Source organism: Anolis sagrei, chromosome 5 (assembly GCF_037176765.1).
Source record: "Anolis sagrei isolate rAnoSag1 chromosome 5, rAnoSag1.mat, whole genome shotgun sequence".
Taxonomy (NCBI): Eukaryota; Metazoa; Chordata; class Lepidosauria; order Squamata; family Dactyloidae; genus Anolis; species Anolis sagrei.
The window spans coordinates 104,118,960-104,142,071 of NC_090025.1; the positions used below are offsets into that span (position 1 = coordinate 104,118,960).

Consider the following 23,112-nt stretch of genomic DNA (forward strand, 5'->3'; position numbering starts at 1 on the left):
AAGAAATAATATTGCATTCACAAAGCTATTTTTATAATACCATGAAACCCTATTAAGTTTGTCTTTATTTGTCTTAACTTGCTTTTAAATGTATTTCAATATTAATATGCAGAGTTTATTGTATGGAATATAATGAGACATAGTATTAGTAAAGGTAAAGGTAGTCCCCTGACATTAAGTCCAGTCATGTCTGACTCTGGGGTGTGGTGCTCATCTCCATTTCTAAGCCGAAGAGCCAGCGTTGTCCGTAGACACCTCCAAGGTCATGTGGCTGGCATGACTGCATGGAGCGCCGTTACCTTCCCGCTGGAGCGGTACCTATTGATCTACCCACATTTGCATGTTTTCGAACTGCTAGGTTGGCAAAAGCTAGGGCTGACAGTGGAAGCTCACGCCGCTCCCCGGAATTGAACCTGTGACCTTTCGATCAACAAGCTCAGCAGCTCAGTGCTTTAACCCACTGCGCCACCGGGGGCTCCATAGTATTAGATGGTCCTATTCTCAATAGTAACTTTCAAGCAGCCAGAAACTACATTTATCTGGCCACTACCTGTTGCTACTAGGGGTTTGCAATGGGCTTTTTCTAAATCTTAGAAAGTCCCCCCAGGGGTGAGAAAGGCGGTATATAAATACTGTAAGTAAATAAATCAGGGTTTTTTTTCTGTTGCAGCTGTTATGGGTTAATTGAGTGTGCTATTAGTTCCTGTATATAGTAAGGCACTAAATATTTGGAAACTTTGAGCATTGTGTTCTAAGTTTTGCTTGAGGGCTCGTTTTGAGCTGGAAAAACCTTTGTTTTGTGCCGGGAGCAGTTCTGCAGCGTCCTGAAAATAAAGTTTGTTTACAACAAGACAAGATCACTCTACGTGTCTGCACTCTACGTGTCTACCAATCCCATGGTTGAACATTAACATAGAGTCTACTGTATTTTAGTTCATTTCAACACAGAACAACTGTCACTGGCCTGTGACACAGCTGCCAGGTTCCTATTTCTGTTAATTGTACCAGAAATCCACATCATCTATATCTATGTGTGGCTCAGTATGCCACAATGTATTTTCTTAAAACTGATCTTGAAGCCAAAGGTAGTATTATTACAAGGCCTTGTAATAATACTAACTTTGGCTTCAAGATCAGTTTTAAGAAAATACATTGCTGCATACTGAGCCACACATAGATATAGATGATAACACAAAGGTTTTAAAAAATGATGATTCAGATAGGTAGAGGGAACAAATAATTAAATTAAAAATTGTTTTAGGTACTGTTCCATTATCTGGGTGGAGGCCACAAGGGGGCATAAAATGGACTACAGTGTTCCCCCACTTATCATGGGGGTTCCGTTCCAGGACCACCCGTGATAAGTGAAAATCCGTGAAGTAGGGATGCCATATTAATTTTAATAATTATACATTATTTTATATATTTTATATATAATTTTCTTACCTGCGCTTCCCTACCCACCTCCCGGCCCATCCCAAGGGCACCTGCCTGCCTCCCGGGCCTCCGCAGAGCCTCCGGAGCCACGCAGGCAGCAGCAGGCCAGGGAGGTAGGCCTTCCCCGCCTTGCCTCAGGCCACTGCATTTCCAGGGTCTGTGGAGGCCAGGAAGGCAGGCCTTCCCCGCCGTGCCTCAGGCTGCCGCACTTCCGAGATCTCTGGCCTCCACAAGATGTAAATATTTAATATTTAATATTTTTATCAATATTTTCAAAAACCCGCGAAACAGTGAGTCCGCTAAAAGCAAACTGCGAAGTAGCGAGGGAACACGGTATCCTTCTCTTTCTAGTACTCCTTTGTGGCCTTTGCCCGGATAATGAAACAGTACCCTATATTGTGCACTAATTTCAAGAGTCTTTGTTTTACATGTTACTTGAAAAATAAGTTAAATGAAGAATGATAAAATGGAAGTCTTACCTCCTCAACAAACCTTTTCTGTCAATATAGTTGCCTATGATTGAGCCTGATCTTTTCTTCCAGCTGGCAGGGGGGACACCCTTCTGTTTCTGCAGAAAAAAATATTTCAAAAATTGCTGCAAATTAGATAGTAAAGCTAACAAAATGGGAAATTCAATGCTAGCGGGCTGTTGTAGGTTTTTTCGGGCTATATGGCCATTTTCTAGAATGCCTCTAGAACATGGCTATATAGCCCAAAAAAACCTACAACAACCCAGTGATTCCGGCCATGAAAGCCTACGACAATACATTCAATGCTAGTGTTCAAAATAATATTCTTGGACACCATGCCCTTTTACTGAAAGGACACTACACTTCCACTGGGGCCATCATGCTTTAGCAATTCATTTGTGCACTTCCTGGGATCCTCTCAAACTTTCTAGGACCTTCCTACTGAAAATAATCTTTCAGCTGGGGGGAAAAAAGAATCAGCACTTCTGAAAGCCTGCAGGAATGGCAATTATCCTTCATTCTCCTTCTCTTGCTTTGCCTACCCATTCAAAGGATTTTGCAAAAGCCTTTGGTGGACTTCTGGACACTTTCATGCAGGCCCGTAGCCAGGATTTCGATTCGGGGGGGGGGGGCTGAGTTTTTTTCAGGGGGGGTTTCGGGATGGCTGCGTTTCCGGGGGGGGGCTGAGTCTGAGTGAAAGAGGGTCTACCCTAGCAAACCTTTTGTATCATTACCCCAATACCCCCATGCATGGGATATATTGAGTATGGTGATCAGATCATGATATGAATAAACATAACAGTTTAAATAATGCACCAGTAAGGCCTTTTTGCGAACCACCATGAGAATTTCAGGGAGGGGGGGGGGGGCTGAAGCCCCTCAAGCCCCCCCCCCCCCCCCCCCCCCCCAGCTACATGCCTGCCTCCAGCAGGTTCCATGTGCAGAAAGCTGAATTCTGAAACTGTGGCACTTGTCTACCACTCAGTAATATATAACACATATCTGGTGTTCTTCTGTAAGAACTTTGAGGCCAAATGCCTAACCACAGCTCAGCCCTAAAGGTGTCTCAGGTACCAACATCTGAAAACTCTGAGGACCCGTCTACACAGCACCTAAAACACGGCATTGATTGGGTTAAAGGGGTGTGTGTGACTACATTACTCTACCGATAAATCTGTGCTGATTTGCTGCAACGGACAAAAACCACGGGGTAAAAAGATCCCCTTTTATCCCAATTCTGGTCAGAAAATGCACATATTTGCATCACTGTATATCCCTGCACTTGCAAAAAACATGTGATTTCCTTCCCTCCTCTCTGTGGAGACTTCTCCAGCATACATCCAATTTTGAAAAGTACAGATTGGGCTGTGAAATGGACACAGAGCTGATTTAATGGAGCACTGTTTCTAAATGCCTGACAAGTCTACAGTCTATCTTTGACTCTGAAATAAAACTTTGATGACATATTACTTGGAACAGCATTTACCTGGTATAAACACATATCACGTTCATCTTTCAGATATTTGTTCTTTTCTCTGTAGTAGAAAAGTACCAAAAAAAGAAAAGACGTTTTAGAATATTTGGAATGTTCATGTTGATATCAGTCCTGCCTTAATGTGTGACTTCTTTTTAATTACATTAATATACAGCTCATGTTTCATGTCTATATTAAAAACTTTATCTGCCCTGAAGCCAGGCCCGTAGCCAGGATTTCATTTCGGGGGGGGGGGGGGGGCTAAAAAAATTTCAGGGGGGGTTTTGGGGGGGCTGAGTTTTGGGGGGGGGGGCTGAGTATGAGTGAAAGAGGGTCTAGCCTAGCAAACCTTTTGTATCATTACCCCAATACCCCCATGCATATGGGATATATTGAGTATGGTGATCAGATCATGATATGAATAAACATAACAGTTTAAATAATGCACCAGTAAGGCCTTTTCGCGAACCACCATGAGAATTTCGGGGGGGGGGGGGGGCTGAAGCCCCTCAAGCCCCCCCCCCCCCCCGGCTACATGCCTGCCTGAAGCAAAATCCAGATGGCCACCATATATGTGGATTTTTCCCCAAAAGGTACCAAATCCATTTGAACCAATTTAACAGGAATCGAAAAAAATATGTGCTGAGGATGTGCATTCTTTCGCTACAAAAGACCATTTTCCAAGCACTGAACCATACTGATTTGATACACTTTGATAATTTCAATCTGTGTATAATGTTCCTAGGCAACTCCTAGCCAACAATTTTCAATTTTGTTGGATTTGGTACCTTTTGGAAGCAAACTCCAGATATGAAGTACAATACATTTATTAAAGGAGAATGCATACATTCTGTGTTGTGCTCCATTACCAAATGAGAAGAAAATTCCACAATTTGCACTTGTTCTCCCCAAGGCAACACTGTTGTTACTATGGCCTTTTAGAAGTTCAAGAGGTCTGCTGTCCTCTTTTTAAAATGTTTGTACTTGGATTGGTTTTTATAATCATTTCTCAATTTTCGGATTGAAATTTTTTATTGAAATTTTATCACATGAAATAAAGAAAATGAAAAAAGAAATCTAATGGTAGTATTTCCTTTACATTGAAAGTGGGAGAACATTTGCTTGTATAGAAAGTAGGAAAAAGAGAGAAAAGAGGAAAGAAAAAGAGGAAAGAAAGAGAAAAAGAGAAAAAATGAAAGAATTTAAACTCTAAAAACTGTAAAAAAAAAGAAAAAAGAAAGATAGATATTTGTTGACTTCCTTTTGATGGTCATTAAGTTTATTTGGTATTATAATATGTTATGATTATTCTGCTTCTCCTATGTCTTTTCCCTTTAAGATTGAATGTCTTCAGCAGATGAGATCTATCTTCATCTGTTTTAAGTAGTCTTTTACAAGATCTCAGTTGGTTTCTTTCTTAGGTAAGCCTCAATTTTAAAGCATTTTGAATTATTCTACAGGGGTTGCTCATACATTATTCATACAGGTTCTTATATATTGCTTAAACATTTGTTCATGTTCTATTAAAGTATTTTAATAACGAAATCTGTTTGTTTGCATGCTACAAATCACTGCGGTATTAGCCAATATTTCACCTCCTGACATCCATCGGGAAGTAGCAGCCAGCAATGAAAGGACATATCTGGCCCATCTTCTTAAGATCTACAAAGACATTTGCAGAAACACCTGAGCAAGCAAGAGTTCAAAAGTGGCAGGCTAAAAGCCAGAACATCAGTCAGTGGCTGAGACACAGATGAGAAAGTCCCTTCTGGGCACATAGAAGACTGGGAAACTTGGAAGGTGCAGAACAGACTGCACTCTGGCACCACGAGATGCAGAGCCAATCTTGAGAAATGAGGCTGCAAAGTGGAGTCCACGACATGTGAGTTCAGAGAAGAGCAAACCATAGACCACTTAGTACAATGCAACCTGAGCCCTGCCACGTGCACATTGGAGGACATTCTTGCAGCAACACCAGAGGCACTCCAAGTGACCAGCTTCTGGTCAAAGGAAATTTGGTATAATTTGGTATAATAAAATTTGGTTTGTAACTTTCTTTGTGGTATTTCTGTACAATATAACTGCATTGCCTTGAGTCGCCGACAGGCTGAGAAAGGCGGTATACAAATACAATAAATAAATAAATAAATTCTCAATTTGCTTCTGACATGATAAATTAAATAAGAAAGTCAATAAACAAATAATAAAGCCTTCCATTTAGAACAACATAATACCGCCCCTTCCACTTTCTCCAAGGGCCAGATAGACTTGGAGTCGGCTCCTGACATTGTGTAGACTCAGTTGAAATAGAAAAAACACACGGTCACTTTCCACTCACTGAATCTTAATTTTATCTCTGGCAAAGGGCCGGAGCATCTTCCAGCACTACAGCAAAGCAGCTTAAAGAATGCAGGGTGGGCTTCAAACACTTCACATAACTTTATGAAATACCTGGACAGCTCCTGTCTCTTTTTCTCGCTTTAAAAAAAAATCCTGGCTTTGCACTCTTACCTTAGAAAATCCAGCTGTTTCAGAAGGCCTGATTTCTCTCTTTGCAATGTCTCTGTAACTCTGTAAACCTCCCTAGAGGGGAAAATAAAACCATCATTCCAACTTGTCTTATTGCTTTGGGAAATTGCCACTAAAGTCTGAATTCTGCATTAGAGATGAAAAACGTGTCCATTTCTACTATTCAGATGAAACACACGTGTGGTTCTTGGACATACAAAACAGTTTTTCAATTAAATCTGTCTTGGAAACAAATTTCTGCTTGTCTGGAGCAAAGCAAGTGGTTCTTTCTTTCGACTGTTAATCTCTACAAACTGGTGGGCAAACATTCTCAAGCACTGAGAAGAAAGAAACAATGCAATGCTAGAGTCTGACTAATACTGTGCAAATACCTTTATTAAGTCAACCAAAGGAAACAGAAATCATGGTGCTATTTTTCAGAACCAAGCTGCTGTCACCAGGCTGAGATATTTTTATAAATCATACATATATACCTTGACAAGCGGTGGTATTAGCATCATGCATTGAAGGCTCCCATAGCAGTAAGGAGTGAAATCTATTTCAGGTTTTGACTAGCTTTGAAGGAACTACCCACAGAGTTGCTGATCATTTTTAAAAACTGGTTTAAGCATCTTGCAGAACACCTTTAAAGCCTGGATTAACCCGAAGTGGATTTACACTTGATCTTAACTAAAAAGATGAGAAGTGATAGGAATTCCCTATTCCCAAAGACTATGCCCCTGAGGAGGAAATGTAATAGAAACAATAGAACACATTTTATTGCAGTGCCACTATTTCACAGTGCAACATAGCCAACTTTTATATCCAGTCCTATCCCTCATGACCAGCCATCCCCCAAAGAAGATATCTTTAAGAGGATAAGTGCCATAGAGTGACTCTCATAGTGGCAAAATTCCTCGCAGTGGCAACAAGTCTGAGAAAGCAATTAACCTCTGATTGGGTTATTACTTGAAACCATGTACAACAAACTTCTCATGAGATGGGAGAATTCATAATGACTGTTCATTTACTGATGGGTCTACGGACCGTAATAAAAATTGTTGTTGGTGTTGATTTACTCCTTCATTGAGTGCATCTACAGGATTTATTATTATTATTATTATTATTATTATTATTATTATTATCTTTATTTATACCCTGCAAAATCTCCCGAAGGACTCGATGCGGCTTACAAAGGCCAAGGCCGCCAACAACAACATACAATACACAGTCAAACTCATAAGCAAATAATAAAACATCAAGCAACAATAAAAGTAAAACAATGACACCGTGACACAATTAAAAACCTAGAGGCCGGGCCAAATGTAATGGAAAAATTTAAAAGTGCCGAGCATGACAGGTAATATGTAGAGGTATTTGGAGGTAGGTGCAATGTGCAGATAATCCTGAATCTCTAACAAAGTGCATTTGGGACTTATTGCCAGGAGTTTCCTATTCTGGAAAGGCACACTGGAACAGCCAGGTCTTCAGGCTCTTCCTAAAAACTGCCAACGTTGGGGCTTGTCTGATGTTCTTGGGGAGAGAGTTCCAGAGTCAGGGGGCCACCACAGAGAAGGCCCTATCCCTCATCCCCACCAAATGCGCCTGCGACGCAGGTGGGATCGTGAGAAGGCCTCTCCAGATGATCGGAGGGAGCGTGCGGGTTCATAAACGGAGATGAGGTCATGCAGGTAGGCGGGTCCCAAACCGTTTAGGGCTTTGTAGGTGAGCACCTGCACCTTGAATTGGGACCGGAAAATGAACGGCAGCCAATGGAGCTCCTTAAACAGGAGGGTTGACCTCTCTCTGTAAGGAGCACCGGTTAACATCCTGGCTTAATGTACTTTGACTGCCGTGGCTCAATGCTATGGAAATCTGGGATTTGTAGTATGGTTGGGCATCAGCACTATTTGGCTAAAGATTGTATACAACTCTCATGGTTCTATAGCAGTGGTTCCCAACCTGTGGGTCTCCAGGTGTTTTGGCCTACAATTCCCAGAAGCTACAGGACTGAATGTAGTATCAGCAGCATAAATAGCTGCCTTCAAAATAAGAAAAACATGGTCTGGATGTACTATCCCACAAATGCTAATAGAAAAATGATGATTTGGGATTAATTCCCTCAGGGAGATAGGGTGGAATATAAATAAAGATTATTATTATTATTATTATTATTATTATTATTATTATTATTGAGAGATTTATCATAGCAGAAGATTATTTTTTCTGATACTCTCTGTGCCAAAAGCAATTTTTCAGATTTTTCAGTTGGTATAAAATGCTGAAAGTGAACAATATCAACTAAGAATTAATGTTTAAACCACAGAAAGAAATGCCCCCCAAAGTTACCAAGAAGAGGAAAAAATGGGAATCTTCTGCCAAATTAATTTTTCCTCCAATTCATTTCCTCGGGAATCATGTTTGGGTGGCCTTGAGAATTTATTTATTTATTTATTTATTTATTTATTTACAGCTTTTATATTCCGCCCTTCTCACCCCACAGGGGACTCAGGACGGATTACAGTGTACACATATATGGTAAACATTCAATGCCAATTTTTGACATACAAACATATACTGACATATAGGCTATATTTAACTCTTTTTTTTTCTGGCCGCCAGGGGAGCTGTCGCTTTCATCGTCCATCTGCGACGCTGATGAAGCACTTCCGCATTCCCCACATGCTTCCCCGCTGGAATGCTTTGCTGGAGTCTTCTTTATGGCCTCATAAATCTGTTAATTTAGCCTCCCCACACTTTAAGGTGGTACCTTATTTTCCTACTTGACAGATGCAACTGTCTTTCGGGTTGCAAAGGTCGACAACATGCTACACACAATTGGTTGGAAACCCACTCCTACCCGGGCTGGCTTCGAACTCATGACCTTTTGGTCAGAGTGATCTTAATGCAGCTGACACTCAGCCAGTTGCGCCGCAATCCCAGAATTATCATTTGAATGGAAGTAGAGAATCAACATGGCCATAATCTCAGTTCTAGAGATCACTTACATTTCTTTTTCTTCCTGCAGCTCCTTGGCTTCCTCTTGCAGTACCTGCAACTGTTGTTGGGCAATTACTAGTGCCTGCGATGTTCTTTCCAGTTCGTTCTGCAGTTCTTGATTTGTGAGCCTGAGTTTTGTGTTTTCTACCTTTGTTTCTTGTTTGTCGTTGTGCAGTTCTTTATACTCTCCCTCCAGCTGTGCAAGAAAGAAGAAACACGTGTAACTAACAATCAGTTGCTGTACACATAAACATTCAATTGAAATGACATATTTAAAAATGAAGTTGTTATTTACTGTGTGCAACTGACAGCTGGCATCCAAGAATGCCATCATGGCTGCAGAAGCAACTTCTGGAGGTTCAAATCAGGAAGATAATAATAATAATAATAATAATAATAATAATAATACACTTTATTTATAGTCAACCTTTCTCCCCTAGGTGACTCAGAGCGGATTGCAGCTTTTACATAAGCAAGGATTCAATGCCTTTACATTCAGACACAAATGAGACATACAAGCAGTGCTCATCTCCTTTTCATCAGCCAGTCATCTTCATCTGGTGTTTCTTCTTGTTTCCATCGTTTCGCAAAACAAATTCTCGCAGCCGTGGTTATTAAAAATAAGAATTTGTCTATTTCAGAAACTATTTTATTAGATCATCTATTTTGAAAATATGGGAGAGTGTTCTGTTGCCGCTGGATCTGAAATGAAGCGCCTTTAAGAGAGGATGTGCAGCTTAAATCCAACGAGAAGCCAGGGGGCCTGAATAGGAGCCTTTAGGAAAATTTCCCTCATTAAACAGTCTTTAGGAGGCTTGAGCTTAAATATAACAGTCTTTTATTGATGAACAAACAGGAATTGTAAAGTTTGCTTGGTAAAGAAACCAGTTCTCTCAAAATTGTCCACAGGGAACAGGCACTATCTTCAATAACTTTGTTCACAGGAAAATTCCCCTTTTTTAGCTCCTCCCAGGCTACTGTGAACCTAAACCTGACTGATTTGAATCCACTACCGGCTGAACTGCATCTCAGAACCGAGCAGACGTACCAACAGGCCTGTAGTCACTTAGCTGGAGATCTTGATGATTAGAGCTGTTATTTCCTCCAGAATTCCTCAAGGCTGTAAGGCTGTTTCCCCAGAACCTTTGGGAATCTTTAGAGGCTTAAGACTGTTCTCTCCCAGGAAGTCTTAAGGGATGAAGCCTTTGTACAGGAGGACATCTGTACACATCCTCTGCATTGACTTCCTTTGCTGAGACTAACTGAAAAATGGCCCCTTCTCTCCAAAAAACCCAGAGAGGGACGGGACCAAGGATCCTAACTATAATTGACAGGTGGCGTGCCCTATGAATGCAGCCAAAGGAAGCCACCTATCTGCAAAGTCTCTGAAACTTAGGACTATGAGCAAACACTCAGTGCAAAACACAAAATTGGAGCCCCTGGAACAGCCGTTCCAGAACAGAGAGATATAAAAATAAATTATACAATAATACACCTCTATGGATATCACCATTAGAAGCAGGACAAAGAAGATGTATGGGATGGAATGATTGGCCAACATATAAAGAAATACTAAAAAAGGAAGAAGGAGATTTAATATTACAAACACAACAAGAACTAAACACAATAGATAAAAAAAATTCATGATTTCAATACTGGCAAATTAAAGCTACAGTGGACATGATTGATGGTACAGCAACTCGGGGGCCATAGTACATCTCTGACTGAAATACATGTTAAGAGGCTTGGTAAATAGTAGCCTGAACATTGAAACATACGTATTTACATTTGTGGGCGAAGCAGGAAACTCAACAGCCATGTGTTTATCTGGCTTTTCATCTGCCACACCAAAGCACCTGAAATAAAGAGCCAAGGGACTATATAGCCAGCAAGGGAGAGGAAAGGGGAAGACTAAGGCAAATATCTTCAGAGGCATTTAAAGGGGTATTATCCATCAAAATTGGCAAAGGCTGAATATAAAGATGTTTCTATGACTTGCTAGACTAAATGTAATATATTTAGCCAACTTAAATCTTGAATAAAGACAGCAACTGACAAATCATATATTTGGGAGGTTGCATTCTACTTAATGAGTTATCATTGTGGAAATGTAAAATGCGCAAAATCATAAAATCATAGTTGGAAGAGACCACAAGGGCCATCTAGTCCAACCCCCTGCCATGCAAGAAAATACTATCAAAGCACTCCGGTAGATGGCCATCCAGCCTGTTTTAAAACCTCCAGAGAAGAGACTCTCCCACAATCTGAGGCAGCATATTCTACTGTCAAACAGCTCTTACCATCAGGTGGTTCTTCCCAATATTTAGGTGGAACCTATTTCCAGCAATTTGAATCCATTGCTCCATGTACTAGTCTCCAGGGCAGCAGAAAACAAACTGGCCCCCTCCTCAATGTGACATCATTTCAAATATTTAAACATGGCTATCATGTCACCTCTCAGCCTTCTTTTCTCAAAACTAAACATACTCAGCTCCCTAAGCTGTTCCTCATAGGGTTTCATCGTTTTGGTCTCCCTTCTGTGGACATGTTCTAGCTTGTCAATATCCTTCATGAATTGTGCTGCCAAGAACTGGACACAGTATTCATTTTGTTAGTTTTGGCCCAGCTCTCTAAATTGTTATGGTCAGTTTGGATTGTGATCCTGTTCACTAGCGTATTACCTGTCCTCCCCAATTTAGTGTCATCTGCACACATGATAAGCATGCATTCTAGTACATTTTCCAAGTCGTTGATAAAGATATTGAACAATGAGTCCAGGACAAAACCCAGTGGCTCCCACTGGACACATCTCTCCAAAATGAAGAGCCTTTTGGGTTTGGGCTATTTACCAATTCCCAATCTATCTAACAGTAGCATTGTCTAGCCCTCATCTATATAAATAAAATAGTTTGCGGGATTAACATAACTCAAAAACCACTTGACGAATTGACACCAAATTTGGACACAGTACACCTATTGGGCCAATGAATGACCATCACTCATAAAAACACTGAAAAACACAGTGGAAGGGACTTAAAAAGCCAAAAAAGCAAAAAGATGCTACAGCGCGTGTGCAAAATGACTCTCCTGGCAAACAAAACACACAACAGCATATTCACACCCTCTTCTGGACTACAGCTCCCAGCATCCCCTAGACCAGGCCCTTTAGGAGAGGACGATGATCCAAATGCACTGCTTCCAAACTGCAAGCTTTCTTCTCCTTGGATTTCTTTGAGAGCATCCCAATCCTTGCATATTTCCAATTTCCTATTCCTGGACTGCAACTCCCAGCAACCCTCCAGATAGATAAGATAGATAAGATAGATAAGATAGATAAGATAGATAAGATAGATAAGATAGATAAGATAGATAAGATAGATAAGATAGATAAGATAGAGATAGGTAGGTAGGTAGATAGATTGATCAGGAGGACTGCTGGGAGTTGCAGTCCAAAAATAGATAGAGAAGGAAGACAGGGGAGAAAGAGGAAGGAAATAAAAGGGAAGGAGGGGAAGAGGAAGAGAAGGAAGGAAGGAAGGAAGGAAGGAAGGAAGGAAGGAAGGAGAGAGAGAAAGAAAGGAAGAGAAAAAGAGGGAGGGAAGTTTAGCCACAGCAACGCGTGGTGGATACAACCAGTTTTAATAATAATAATAATAATAATAATAATAATAATAATAATAATGTATTGTCAAAGGCTTTCATGGCCGGAATCACTGGGTTGTAGGTTTTTTCAGGCTGTATGGCCATGGTCTAGAGGCATTTTCTTCTGACGTTTCGCCTGCATCTATGGCAAGCATCCTCAGAGGTCCCTCTGAGGATGCTTGCCATAGATGCAGGCAAAATGTCAGGAGGGAATGCTTCTAGACCATGGCCATACAGCCCGAAAAAACCTACAACAACCCAATAATAATAATAATAATAATAATAATAACAACTTTATTTTTATACCCTGCCTCCATCTCCCTGAAAGGACTTGGGACAGCTTACACATGGGACAAAATGTCCACAGAATGCCAAAACAAAACAATCCAGTAAAACAAAAAGCACAATTAAAATAAAACATAGCAAAGCATAACAATCAAATAAAATACAATTAAATAAAACATAAGGATTTAAAACAGCAGTATTAAATTTACTCAAACAATACACAACAAAAGCCAAAAACCAGAAAACTAAGATGGGCATGATCAGGATACAAAGAGGCCTGTGCCCGGGATAGTCCAAAACGGTGGGCTGGGGGATTGGAAGAAGTGCAGAGAACAGAGTACTATCTGGTGAGCTAGCGACTGGGCACTTATAAGTAGAGACAAGTCATTCTCAAATGCTTGTTGGAACATGCAGGTTTTCAGATCCTTATGAAAGGAGGACAGTGAAGGGCCTTATCTAATCTTGAAGGGTCACCAACGAGAAGGCCCTCTCTCTCGTTCCCACCAACCATGCTTGTCATGATGGTGGGAGCGAGAGAAGGGCCTTCCCAGCAGATCTTAGAGCTTGCGCCGGTTCATAGGGGAGATGCGGTCACAAAGACAGACTTTACTAGCTTCTTTGTGAGGTTATCATGGGGAACCTTGTCAAATTGCTTATTGAAATATTTCCACAGCATTTTCCAAATGCTGACCTTGTTCTAAAATAGGTGAGAACTTAAAATGAAAATGGGAGAAACAGATAAGAATGGAGAAACCAGGAGAAGAAAAACCTCTCTTTCTCCCTTACCAGGTGATCCAGGCCCCTTCTATACTGCTACTTAATCCAGAGCCATATAATCCAGTTCAAAACAGATAATCTGGATTTTATATGGCAGTGTAGAAGGGGCCCCACATTCAGAAAGAAACACATGAATACAAATGAAAGTAGATCATTTGGGGATTGCTTGAGGATTCAGAATTTGAGGATTTCCTTCCCATGGCAAATAAAATCATATGACAGCATTTCATAATACCCCCATGAAAATATAAAAAGCATGAACATACATACTCTTTTCTGTTTTTGCACCAGTTGTTCCAGTTCCTGTTCTTTTGTTTCAAGTTTATGCTCAAGCTCCTGACTTCGGGACTGGAACCTTGCAGTGTCCTACAAAATTAGAAGGAACAACCATAAAGAACACAAATAGAGGCACACACCATTCTTTAAAGCAATGCAGGTAGAGGTTCACATTCAAACTTATACAAATGCACTGTGAATTCCCCATCTATATAAATAAAATGTAATGTTCGTTTGTGGGATTAACATAACTCAAAAACCACTGGACAAATTGTCACCAAATTTGGCCACAAGACATCTACTAACCCAAGGAGTGACCATCACTAAAAAAAATGATTTTGTCATTTGGGAGTTGTACTTGCTGCTATTTATAGTTCACCTACAATCAAAGAGCATTCTCAATTTCACTGATGATGTGTGGGGATGAATGGAAGAATCGAAGATGAATGTATGGATGGAGTTGTAATTTTGGAAGCACCAATGGAGTATTGGGGCCTGCAATGACTAACTACCTGCTTTCTGGACTGTGATTAAAACCTGCTAATAAGAAATGAAAACTCTGATAAAAATTGGGACAGTGACAACAGAAATGTTTACAATGTTAAGAAGGAAGTCAACATAAGATCAAAACCAATCAAGAAGATCAACATCTGGGCAGGAAACTGAGATGGAACCAGGATGGAAGACGTCTATCATTAATTTACAACTTTGGGATAACATCAGCAGAATATTCCTATAAAAGACTCAATCTAATAATGCTCAAAGTGTGGCAAACCTGTGGAGTCTGTTCCACCCGCTATGCTCTGCTCCATGGGAAGGAGAGAGATAGTTTATGTATGGAGAATGGCAGATTTGCAAGGGAGCAATCTGATCACTTTGGTACTTTTTTCTCAAGGGAAGAGGAAGAAGTGCTTTTGGAGTCTTAGATTTTGTGCAGGGAGTCAGGTTCTGCTGTATGCTACTTCCCTTGATCTGGGTCCCTTCTACACTGCCATATAAAGCAGATAATCCACATTATCTGCTTTGAATGGGACTATATGAGCCTACACTGCTATATAATCCAGTTTGAAGCAGATAATCTGGATTTTATATGCCAGTATAGATGGGGCCCTGAACAGTGTGCTCCTCTTGATGCAGAACAGAATTGCATGTGATAAGCATGCTATGTTCCCTGGTTCATGGGTTCATTTGTGAATGCCTTAACTCTTCTCTTAAACGGAAGTGGACTTTCAACCCTATAATGTTGTTATTCAAACAATACAGGAAGAGTTCTGAAGAAATAAGATGCTGTGAATCGGGGAGGATCAATATTAATGAAATACTTGCTTTCAAGAGGAATGCTTCTTTCTCATTTTTGATCTGCTGCTCCATTTCCTCATAGAGGTGCTGGATTTCTTCATCATAAGCTGCAATTTTCCTAGTCAAAAGGAGGGGAAAAACTCAATCTAATAATGCTCAAAGTGTGGCAGACCTGAGGAGTCTCAGATCTGCTGGCAAAACAGAGGGTTTGCACGCTCCCTGATAGTCTCTGTGTGATGAAAATGACACGATTCTTCAAAATCAAAGCTATATTACCTATTGTAGTCACTAGTTTGGTATTGGGGAAATTGGCAAGGGAGTGCAGTTGTTGAGCTTCTGATTCATCCTTTTCTATTGCTATGATGATGCGTATTCTAAGTTGCTTAGGGTTCTATATACATTACTCTTTCTCTTTGCCTGAGCTTTATAATCCCTTGAAAGTCATGCAAGAAAATGAGAATACATGTTGAATATCCCTTATCCAGAATTCCAAAATCCAAAATAGACAAAAATCCAAAATTGTCCAGATTGTTGGCTGAGGTAGTGACATCTTTGTGTTCTGATAGGAGAATGGACACACACTTCATTTCATACATAAATTATATGTATGGAGTGGAGGAGCCCCTTGTGTTGATTTTTTTAGACGACGGGCCCTTCTACACAGCCATATAACCCAGAATATCAAGGCAGAAGATCCCACAATTATCTGCTTTGAACTGAGTTACCTGAATCCACACTGCCATATATTCCAGTTCAAAGTAGATATTGTGGAATTTTTGGAGTTGTGCAAAAGGATCTAAATATCTAACATGGTATATAAGGAAAAAAAAATATTTATTTAGTGTATTTGTATACCGCCTTTCTCAGCCCGTAGGCGACTCAAGGCGGTTAACAGGGCAAAATTCAATGCTTACAATGTCATAGATACAATTAAAAACATAACATATAATAAAAACTAAACAAATCAATAAAATATAAATTCATAGTGTCTCCTTGTTAAAAGCGTTGTCTGGACTCTCCTTGTTAAAATGTTGTCTAGTCGTTCCATTTTCCTGTGTCAATTACTCTGCATTTGCAAATGCTTGTTCAAAAAGCCATGTCTTGACTTTTTCCGGAATATTAAAAAGGAGGTGGCCAATCTAATATCTATAGGGAGGGCGTTCCACAGCCGAGAGGCCACCACCGAGAAAGCCTTGTCTCTCATCTCCGCCAAACATACTTGTGACAAAGGTGGTAACGAGAGCAGGGCCTCCCCAGAAGATCTTAAGGTCCTAGATGGTTCATAAGGGGAGATGCATTCGGACATGTAAGTTGGGCCAGAACCTTTTAGGGCTTTATAGGCTAAAGCCAGCACTTTGAATTGTGCCTAGTAGCAAACTGGCAGCCAGTGGAGCTGGCAAAATAGAGGAGTTGTACGCTCCCTGAGCAATTGTTAGCAATCTGGCTGCCATTCATTGGACCATTTGAAGCTTCAAAGGCATCTCCCCTTATGAAGGTTTCCCTTTCCAAACTGAAAGCATCAATATAGTGTCGGGGATACCCCTTTGTTTAAGCCGTAGTAGAGAGAGGAAAAATGTCTTCATGTCTAGGGTGTCTTGTGGGCACAGGAGTATCAGAGGTTCAAGGTATTTAGTTGTATACACTTCAGCTATGCTAGAAGGAAATTAACTTGCTTCCTTTGCTTTCTTATGTCTAATACTGCATCCATTTACCATCTGCTTATAACCAATAAAGCGTCATCATACTTCAGTGTACCTGAAGTGCATCCAGTGTAATACGCCCATAATATTCTGTTTCTCATGGAACAATTGCAGACCTGTTCTACCTACGTGGCAGTTTGAACAGCTGAGTGATCCAAATACTGCAGTGCTCTCCACTCATGCCACAGGAAGCAGGGGTTTTGTAAAATGAAGAAAACCGGCTGAATACTATAAGAAGCCACCACTACCAAAAAGAAACCTTGGCACTTTATGGGATTGATACTTGAATACAGCCCATTTTTTATCCGCAACTGCTTTGTTTTTTGTTATGTGCCTTCAAAATTGTTTCTGACTTATTTATTTATGTATTTATTTACTAACTATATTTATACCTTGCCCTTCTCACCCCGAAGGGGACTCAGAGTGGCTTAGAGTAGGCAACAATTTGATGCCGCAAAAAAATACATGCAAATGAAGTAAACATATACGGTATTTTCCAGCGTACTAGATTATTTTTAACCCTGGAAAATCCTTGCTGAACTTGGGGGGTTGTCTAGTATGCCGGGAATAAAAATAACTTCCTGTTTTGGGTCGAAACAAGGGAGGCAAGCAGCTACCCTGCGCTGGAGCTGGGCGCCGGAAGCATCGCTTGTCTCCCACTGCTGGCCTTCAGGCTCACCGAGGGGCTCTTCCACTCTATGTCCATCTTGGCTGTCAGTGCGGCAGTGGATGAGGAGGTGATATACTCACCGGATGGCCATGTCGCCTCCTCTTCTTCCTTCTCCTACTCCTTCGCCGCCGCTACACAGACAGTCAAGGCGGGCCTGGAGTGGAAATGCCCCTTGGTGAAACTGAAGCTCAGCAGTGTGAGACAAGAGGCCAGAGGGCAGCCCTGGGGTTCCGCTTGTCTCCCACTGCCAGGCTTCAGCTTCACTGAGGGGCTCCTCCACTCCAGGCCAGCCTTGGCTATCAATGCGGTGGCGGAGGAGGTGATATACGCACCGGATGTCCGCATTGCCTCCTCCTCCGCCACCACCGCACTGACAGCCGAGGCGGGCCTGGAGTGGAGGAGCTCCTCGGTAAAGCTGAAGCCTGACAGTGGGAGACAAGCGGAAGCCAAGGGCTGCCCTCTGGCACTGCTTGTCTCCCACTGCTGAGCTTCAGTTTCACCGAGGGGCTCTTCCACTCCAGGCCCGCCTCGGCTGTCTGTGTGGCGGCAGCGGAGGAGGCAATGTGGCCATCCAGTAAGTATATCACCTCCGCTGCTGCACTGACAACCAAGGTGGGCATAGAGTGGAAGAGCACTTTGGTGAGGCTGAAGCCCAGCAGCAGGAGACAAGCAGCACTGGAGGAGCAGAACAGCAGCTGCTGCTTCGGGCACTCTGCTCCAGTGCAGAGCAGCTGCATGTCTCCCTCACATGTTAGGAGCCTCCATCTTGTTTTGGACCCAAAACAGGAAGTGATGATCATGGCGGTTGGCTGGCTGTGGCGGGGCCTGGCTACTGGTGGAGAGGAGGCCGTCTCTATGGAGCTGAGAAGCCGCCTCAGAACCCAGCAAAGGAGGCTGAAGGGGCTGAAGGGGCTGGCAAGAGGGGTAGTCTAATAGGGCGAGTATATCCAAAAATTGAAAATTTAAATTGAAAAGTTGGGAGGTCGTTTTATGCTCCCAATCACCTAGTACACCGGAAAATACGGTACATTAAAACCAATAAGTTAAAAGCATCTAAACTCAACCAATTATTAAAAACATGTTATTCCAAAACATTGTCCGAAGCTGTTTCAGCTGTCATTGCCCTATTCCGTATTCACTTATTACACTGAAAAACTACTGTCCGAAAGCTTGGTCCCACATTCACATTTTTCATTTCTTTCTGAAGGTCAGGAGGGACGGATCTGATTTAATTTCACTAGGGAGGGAGTTTCACAGCCAAGGGGCCACCACTGAGAAGTCTCGGTTTCTCATCCCTACCAGTTGTGTTTGTGAAGGAGGCGGGACTGAGAGCAGGGGCTCCAAGTTAAGATCTTCTTGTGGTGACCCTAGCACAGAGTTTTCTTGATAATATTTGTTTGGAGGCAATTTGCTTTTGCCTTCCTCTGAACCTGAAAGAGAGTGACATATCCAATGGGTAGCGATGGCTGAGTGGGAATTCAAACCTTCTTCTCTAGAGTCATACTACAACAATTAAACCACTACACTATTATTATAAATTCCATCTTTCTGTCATGTAGCAAGATCCTGCTTCATTTACTATGATCGTTTCTTTTCTTACCTGTTTTCAACTAACAATAACTACTCTGCCTAAGGATACTATATAACTAGAGAGAAAGTGTGTGTGTGAGAGAGAGATCCCTCTGGGTACAAGTAAAAGTGAAAGGGACGTGATTTGCTTCAAGAAGGGAAAGGAAGGGAAGGGAAGAGACACTAACTTTTGCAGGGCACACTCCAGTGCATTCTTTTCATAGTTCACTTCTTGGAGCTGAGAAAATACTTTTGCCAGGAATACTTCAAAACTGGAAAGCAAGTGAGGTTCATTTCTCTTCAGGTGCAACCAGAGTTTTTCTACATTGTTCTCTCTGGGGAAAGAAAAAACATTTTGAAAAAGCACTTTTTCCAAGGCTACAGCAGCATTAACATTTCCAAAGCAGGATTTGGAATATAACTCATTTTAAAAGAAGGATTTTCAATTTCAGGGTGCCAGAACCTGAGGTGAGAGGGTGTTTTTTTAATTCCCATTCTGACCAATCTTGATAAAATAGTGAAGAGCAGAGACATCACACTGGCAACGAAGATCCGCATAGTTAAAGCAATGGTATTCCTCATAGTCACCTACTATGAGAGCTGGACCATAGAGAAGGCTGAACGAAGGAAGATAGATGCTTTTGAACTGTGGTGGTGGAGGAAAGTGCTGAGAGTGCCTTGGACCTCCAGAACATCCAACCAGTCCATATTTCAAGAAATAAAGCCCAACTGCTCATTGGAGGGAAGGATATTAGAGGCAAAGATGAAGTACTCTGGCCACATCATGAGAAGAAAGGAAAGCTTGGAGAAGGCAATGATGCTGGGGAAAATGGAAGGAAAAGGGAAGAGGGGCCGACCAAGGGCAAGATGGATGGATGGTATCCTTGAAGTGACTGGACCTTGAAGGAGCTGGGTGTGGTGACAGCCGACAGGGAGCTCTGGCGTGGGCTGGTCCATGAGGTCACGAAGAGTCAAAAGCGACTGAACAAATGAACAATAACAAATCTGAAATCTCCCCCTTTCTAAATAGATTTTTGCTATTAAACACACTGGGACTCACTGGGTACGGAGACTCCCCTTTCTGGAATCTCACTGTCTCAGCTTCTAACTACCCATCAGTCTGATTTGTTCCACCATTATGTGAAGCCCCCACATATCTGGAAGCCACATCGGTATTGATCCTTGAGCCACACATTTTTGTGAGAGCGGAATGCACATGTCACACATCTACATTATTGACAGAAGGAATCATATGAACCTCCCAATGTTGTTGGGCTGCAAGTTCTAGCATTTCTAGTCAGAATAGTGAATGATGACTGCTGGAACTGCAGAACAACCTCATATAGAGGGCTATGTGATTATCAGTCCTATTACTGGGAGGTGGTTCTTAAAAATGGATCCTCCAGCTTCTGAATGCCTAACATTGTTCAAGCTGGCATGGGCTTCTGAAAGCTAAAATCCAAAACACTCAAGAAGATGAAAGTTGGAGAACCACTAGTTCCCCTGAAACACCTGTTGTATGCAGTGGTTCTCAACCTATGGGTCTCCAGATGTTTTGACCTTCAACTCCCAGAAATCCTAACAGCTGGTAAACTGGCTGGAATTTCTGGAAGTTGTAGGCCAAAACACCTGGGGACCCACAGGTTGAGAACCACTACATTAATGACCGCTAGATCCTGTCCAATTCCCAGACCTAAATCCAATTAACCACCATTAAATCAATTACTGAAATATAAATTGATGAGATGTAAATCCAATTAATTCAATCATTTGGTATAATTGATTTAGGTCCTAGTCCAGTGGTTCTCAACCTGTGGATTATCCGGATGTTTTGGCCTTCAACTCCCAGAAATCCTAACAACTGGTAAACTGGCTGGGATTTCTGGGAATTCTAGGCCAAAACACATGGGGCTAACAGGTTGAGAACCACTGTCCTAGTCATTGCAGTTCTACATATATACTCATTAATTTGAAAGCTATCCTACCTCACTCTCAGGTTCCCTGTAAAGGAGTACAAAAATGTAAAATTGTCAAGACTACCAATCCACATCAAATGGCTAATGGACTACATTCAGCTTCATAGGCTTCCTTTTCTGCTTTTCAGGAACATGTGTAAGTCTATGTCACGAACATACTCTTGAGTACTTTCGATTTCAATGGAATTATCACAAAATTATGGGTGGGATAGCGTACCGGACTGTTAAATTATTCAGCTACAGCAGCTATTAAGCATCTCTGTCTCATCCTGACTGTTTCACCTTGGGTTCTTGGTATATTTCACAGAAGATGAGAAGAAAAGTAGACAAAATATGAAGGAGTGAACCTAATATTGCTTTGTTTCCTGATGTACTGTGGAACTTCTTGGCAGTAAGAATGGCTCAACAATGGAATCATTGCCTAGCAAAGTGGTGGGGTATCTTTCTCTGGACATCTTCACAGAGTGGTTGGACAGCTCCAGCTGAAGACCCTGATGGCCTTTGAGGTCCCTTCCAACTCTGTGCTTCTATGGGAGAGGGAGTTTGTGAAACTGTACATGTAGGGAGAATTGGTACGCTATATGAAGTGATGTGCCATATAATGTTCTGGCTTCTCTGATGTTTTGATGGGAGTACTTACTCTTTAAAGGTATTACTAGCTCCAACCCTCTCCATAAGATCTGAGAACTGATCTTCCTCATCAATATCTTTGTTGCCTTCTTCCCATTGAGGTTGATACTGATTTTCGGGTTCGCATCTTTGTATTTCAGAAATTGATCCTTTCTTTCCAAGCAAAAACTGGTCTGCAGATTTCAAAACAATGTGATTTATTGAAGTATACAGTACTCAAAGGAAATTCAAATATTTGCCAACAGGTTGGGAAATTAAACATGCAACTCAGAAAGCTAACATGAACGTAAAAACACGTTCTGGAAAAGAACAACATTTTTAACTCCTGCTCTTAGCATGTGTATATTAAATTCTACCAAAGAGATATTTTTGGGGACAACTGAAAAAAATATTTCGCAGTAAACATATACAGAACAATGCCTAATGAATGGTCTGTAAGTAATTTTGAAATACCACCAAAGTAAATATTTATTTTTCCCTCCCCAAGTAAACAGAGTAATCTATTTCTTGTTTTGAAACTTTTCTTTGCACAGTGAGAACATATATTATTGCCCTTAAATATTGACTGAAAGTGAATAAAGACAGAAGGTCAACTTTACTGTTACCTTCCTCCTCTTTTGCATTTCCTGATGTCAGGGGAGAGGTGTGTGTGATCATTACAGAGAAGAGAGAAACCTTTTATAGTCTCTTTTCTGTTAAGTCCTAATACCTTATTTCATCGATTATAAGATGCCCACCCAAACCAAAATTCTCATGACAGCAAAACGTACTAAATTTTAAAAAATCTGTGATACAACAACACCATCCATTCTAAGACACACCTTGATTTTGGACTTGATATTCTTGGCAGAGTCTGTCTTTCAACAAATATTAGGGTAATTAAAATATTTTATCACTACTACATATTTTCTTTCTGAATATGTGGTCATCTGTTTTAGGAAAGCATCATCCAAGTCCTTAATCTGGCTTGGATGTCTGTAGTAGACCCCCCCCCCCCCCCGCCCCATGACATCCTTACTGTTTCTTTCTTCCTTAATTTTTAACCAGATGCTCTCAAAAACTGGCTCCCAGAATTTATATCATGGACTTCCTTACAGGTATAAACATCCTTGATATACAATGCTACCCCCCCCCCCTTCTTTCCTATTTAGTCTATTTTTTCATAAATAGGCTAGAACATTTGATTACTACATTCCAATAATGAGACTTGTTCCACCAGGTTTCAATGAAATCAATTATATCATATCTGCGTTCATGTTTTAAGACTTCAGGTTCATCTTGTTTATTTCCCATAAGTTGTGCATTGTGTAGAGATACCAAAGACTGTGCTTATTTAAGTTATTTTCCCTTCTTTTTGTTGAGTTCTTTTACTTTTTGCCCCATTCTTTCAATAGAAATT

General features: G+C 41.2%; 1 protein-coding gene across 1 annotated transcript in view; it reads right to left on the reverse strand.

Annotated features, from left to right (window-relative positions):
• CRACR2A (calcium release activated channel regulator 2A) overlaps positions 1-23,112 on the reverse strand; it is a 43,033-nt gene that overhangs the window by 14,913 nt on the left and 5,008 nt on the right. The window contains exons 3-10 of the mRNA XM_067468946.1: positions 21,724-21,886; positions 19,296-19,442; positions 15,196-15,286; positions 13,864-13,959; positions 8,898-9,085; positions 5,893-5,964; positions 3,394-3,442; positions 1,917-2,005 (exon numbers count right to left, since the gene is read on the reverse strand). Of these exons, the coding sequence (XP_067325047.1) occupies positions 1,917-2,005; positions 3,394-3,442; positions 5,893-5,964; positions 8,898-9,085; positions 13,864-13,959; positions 15,196-15,286; positions 19,296-19,442; positions 21,724-21,886 (895 nt within the window). The remainder of the gene's footprint in view (positions 1-1,916; positions 2,006-3,393; positions 3,443-5,892; positions 5,965-8,897; positions 9,086-13,863; positions 13,960-15,195; positions 15,287-19,295; positions 19,443-21,723; positions 21,887-23,112) is intronic.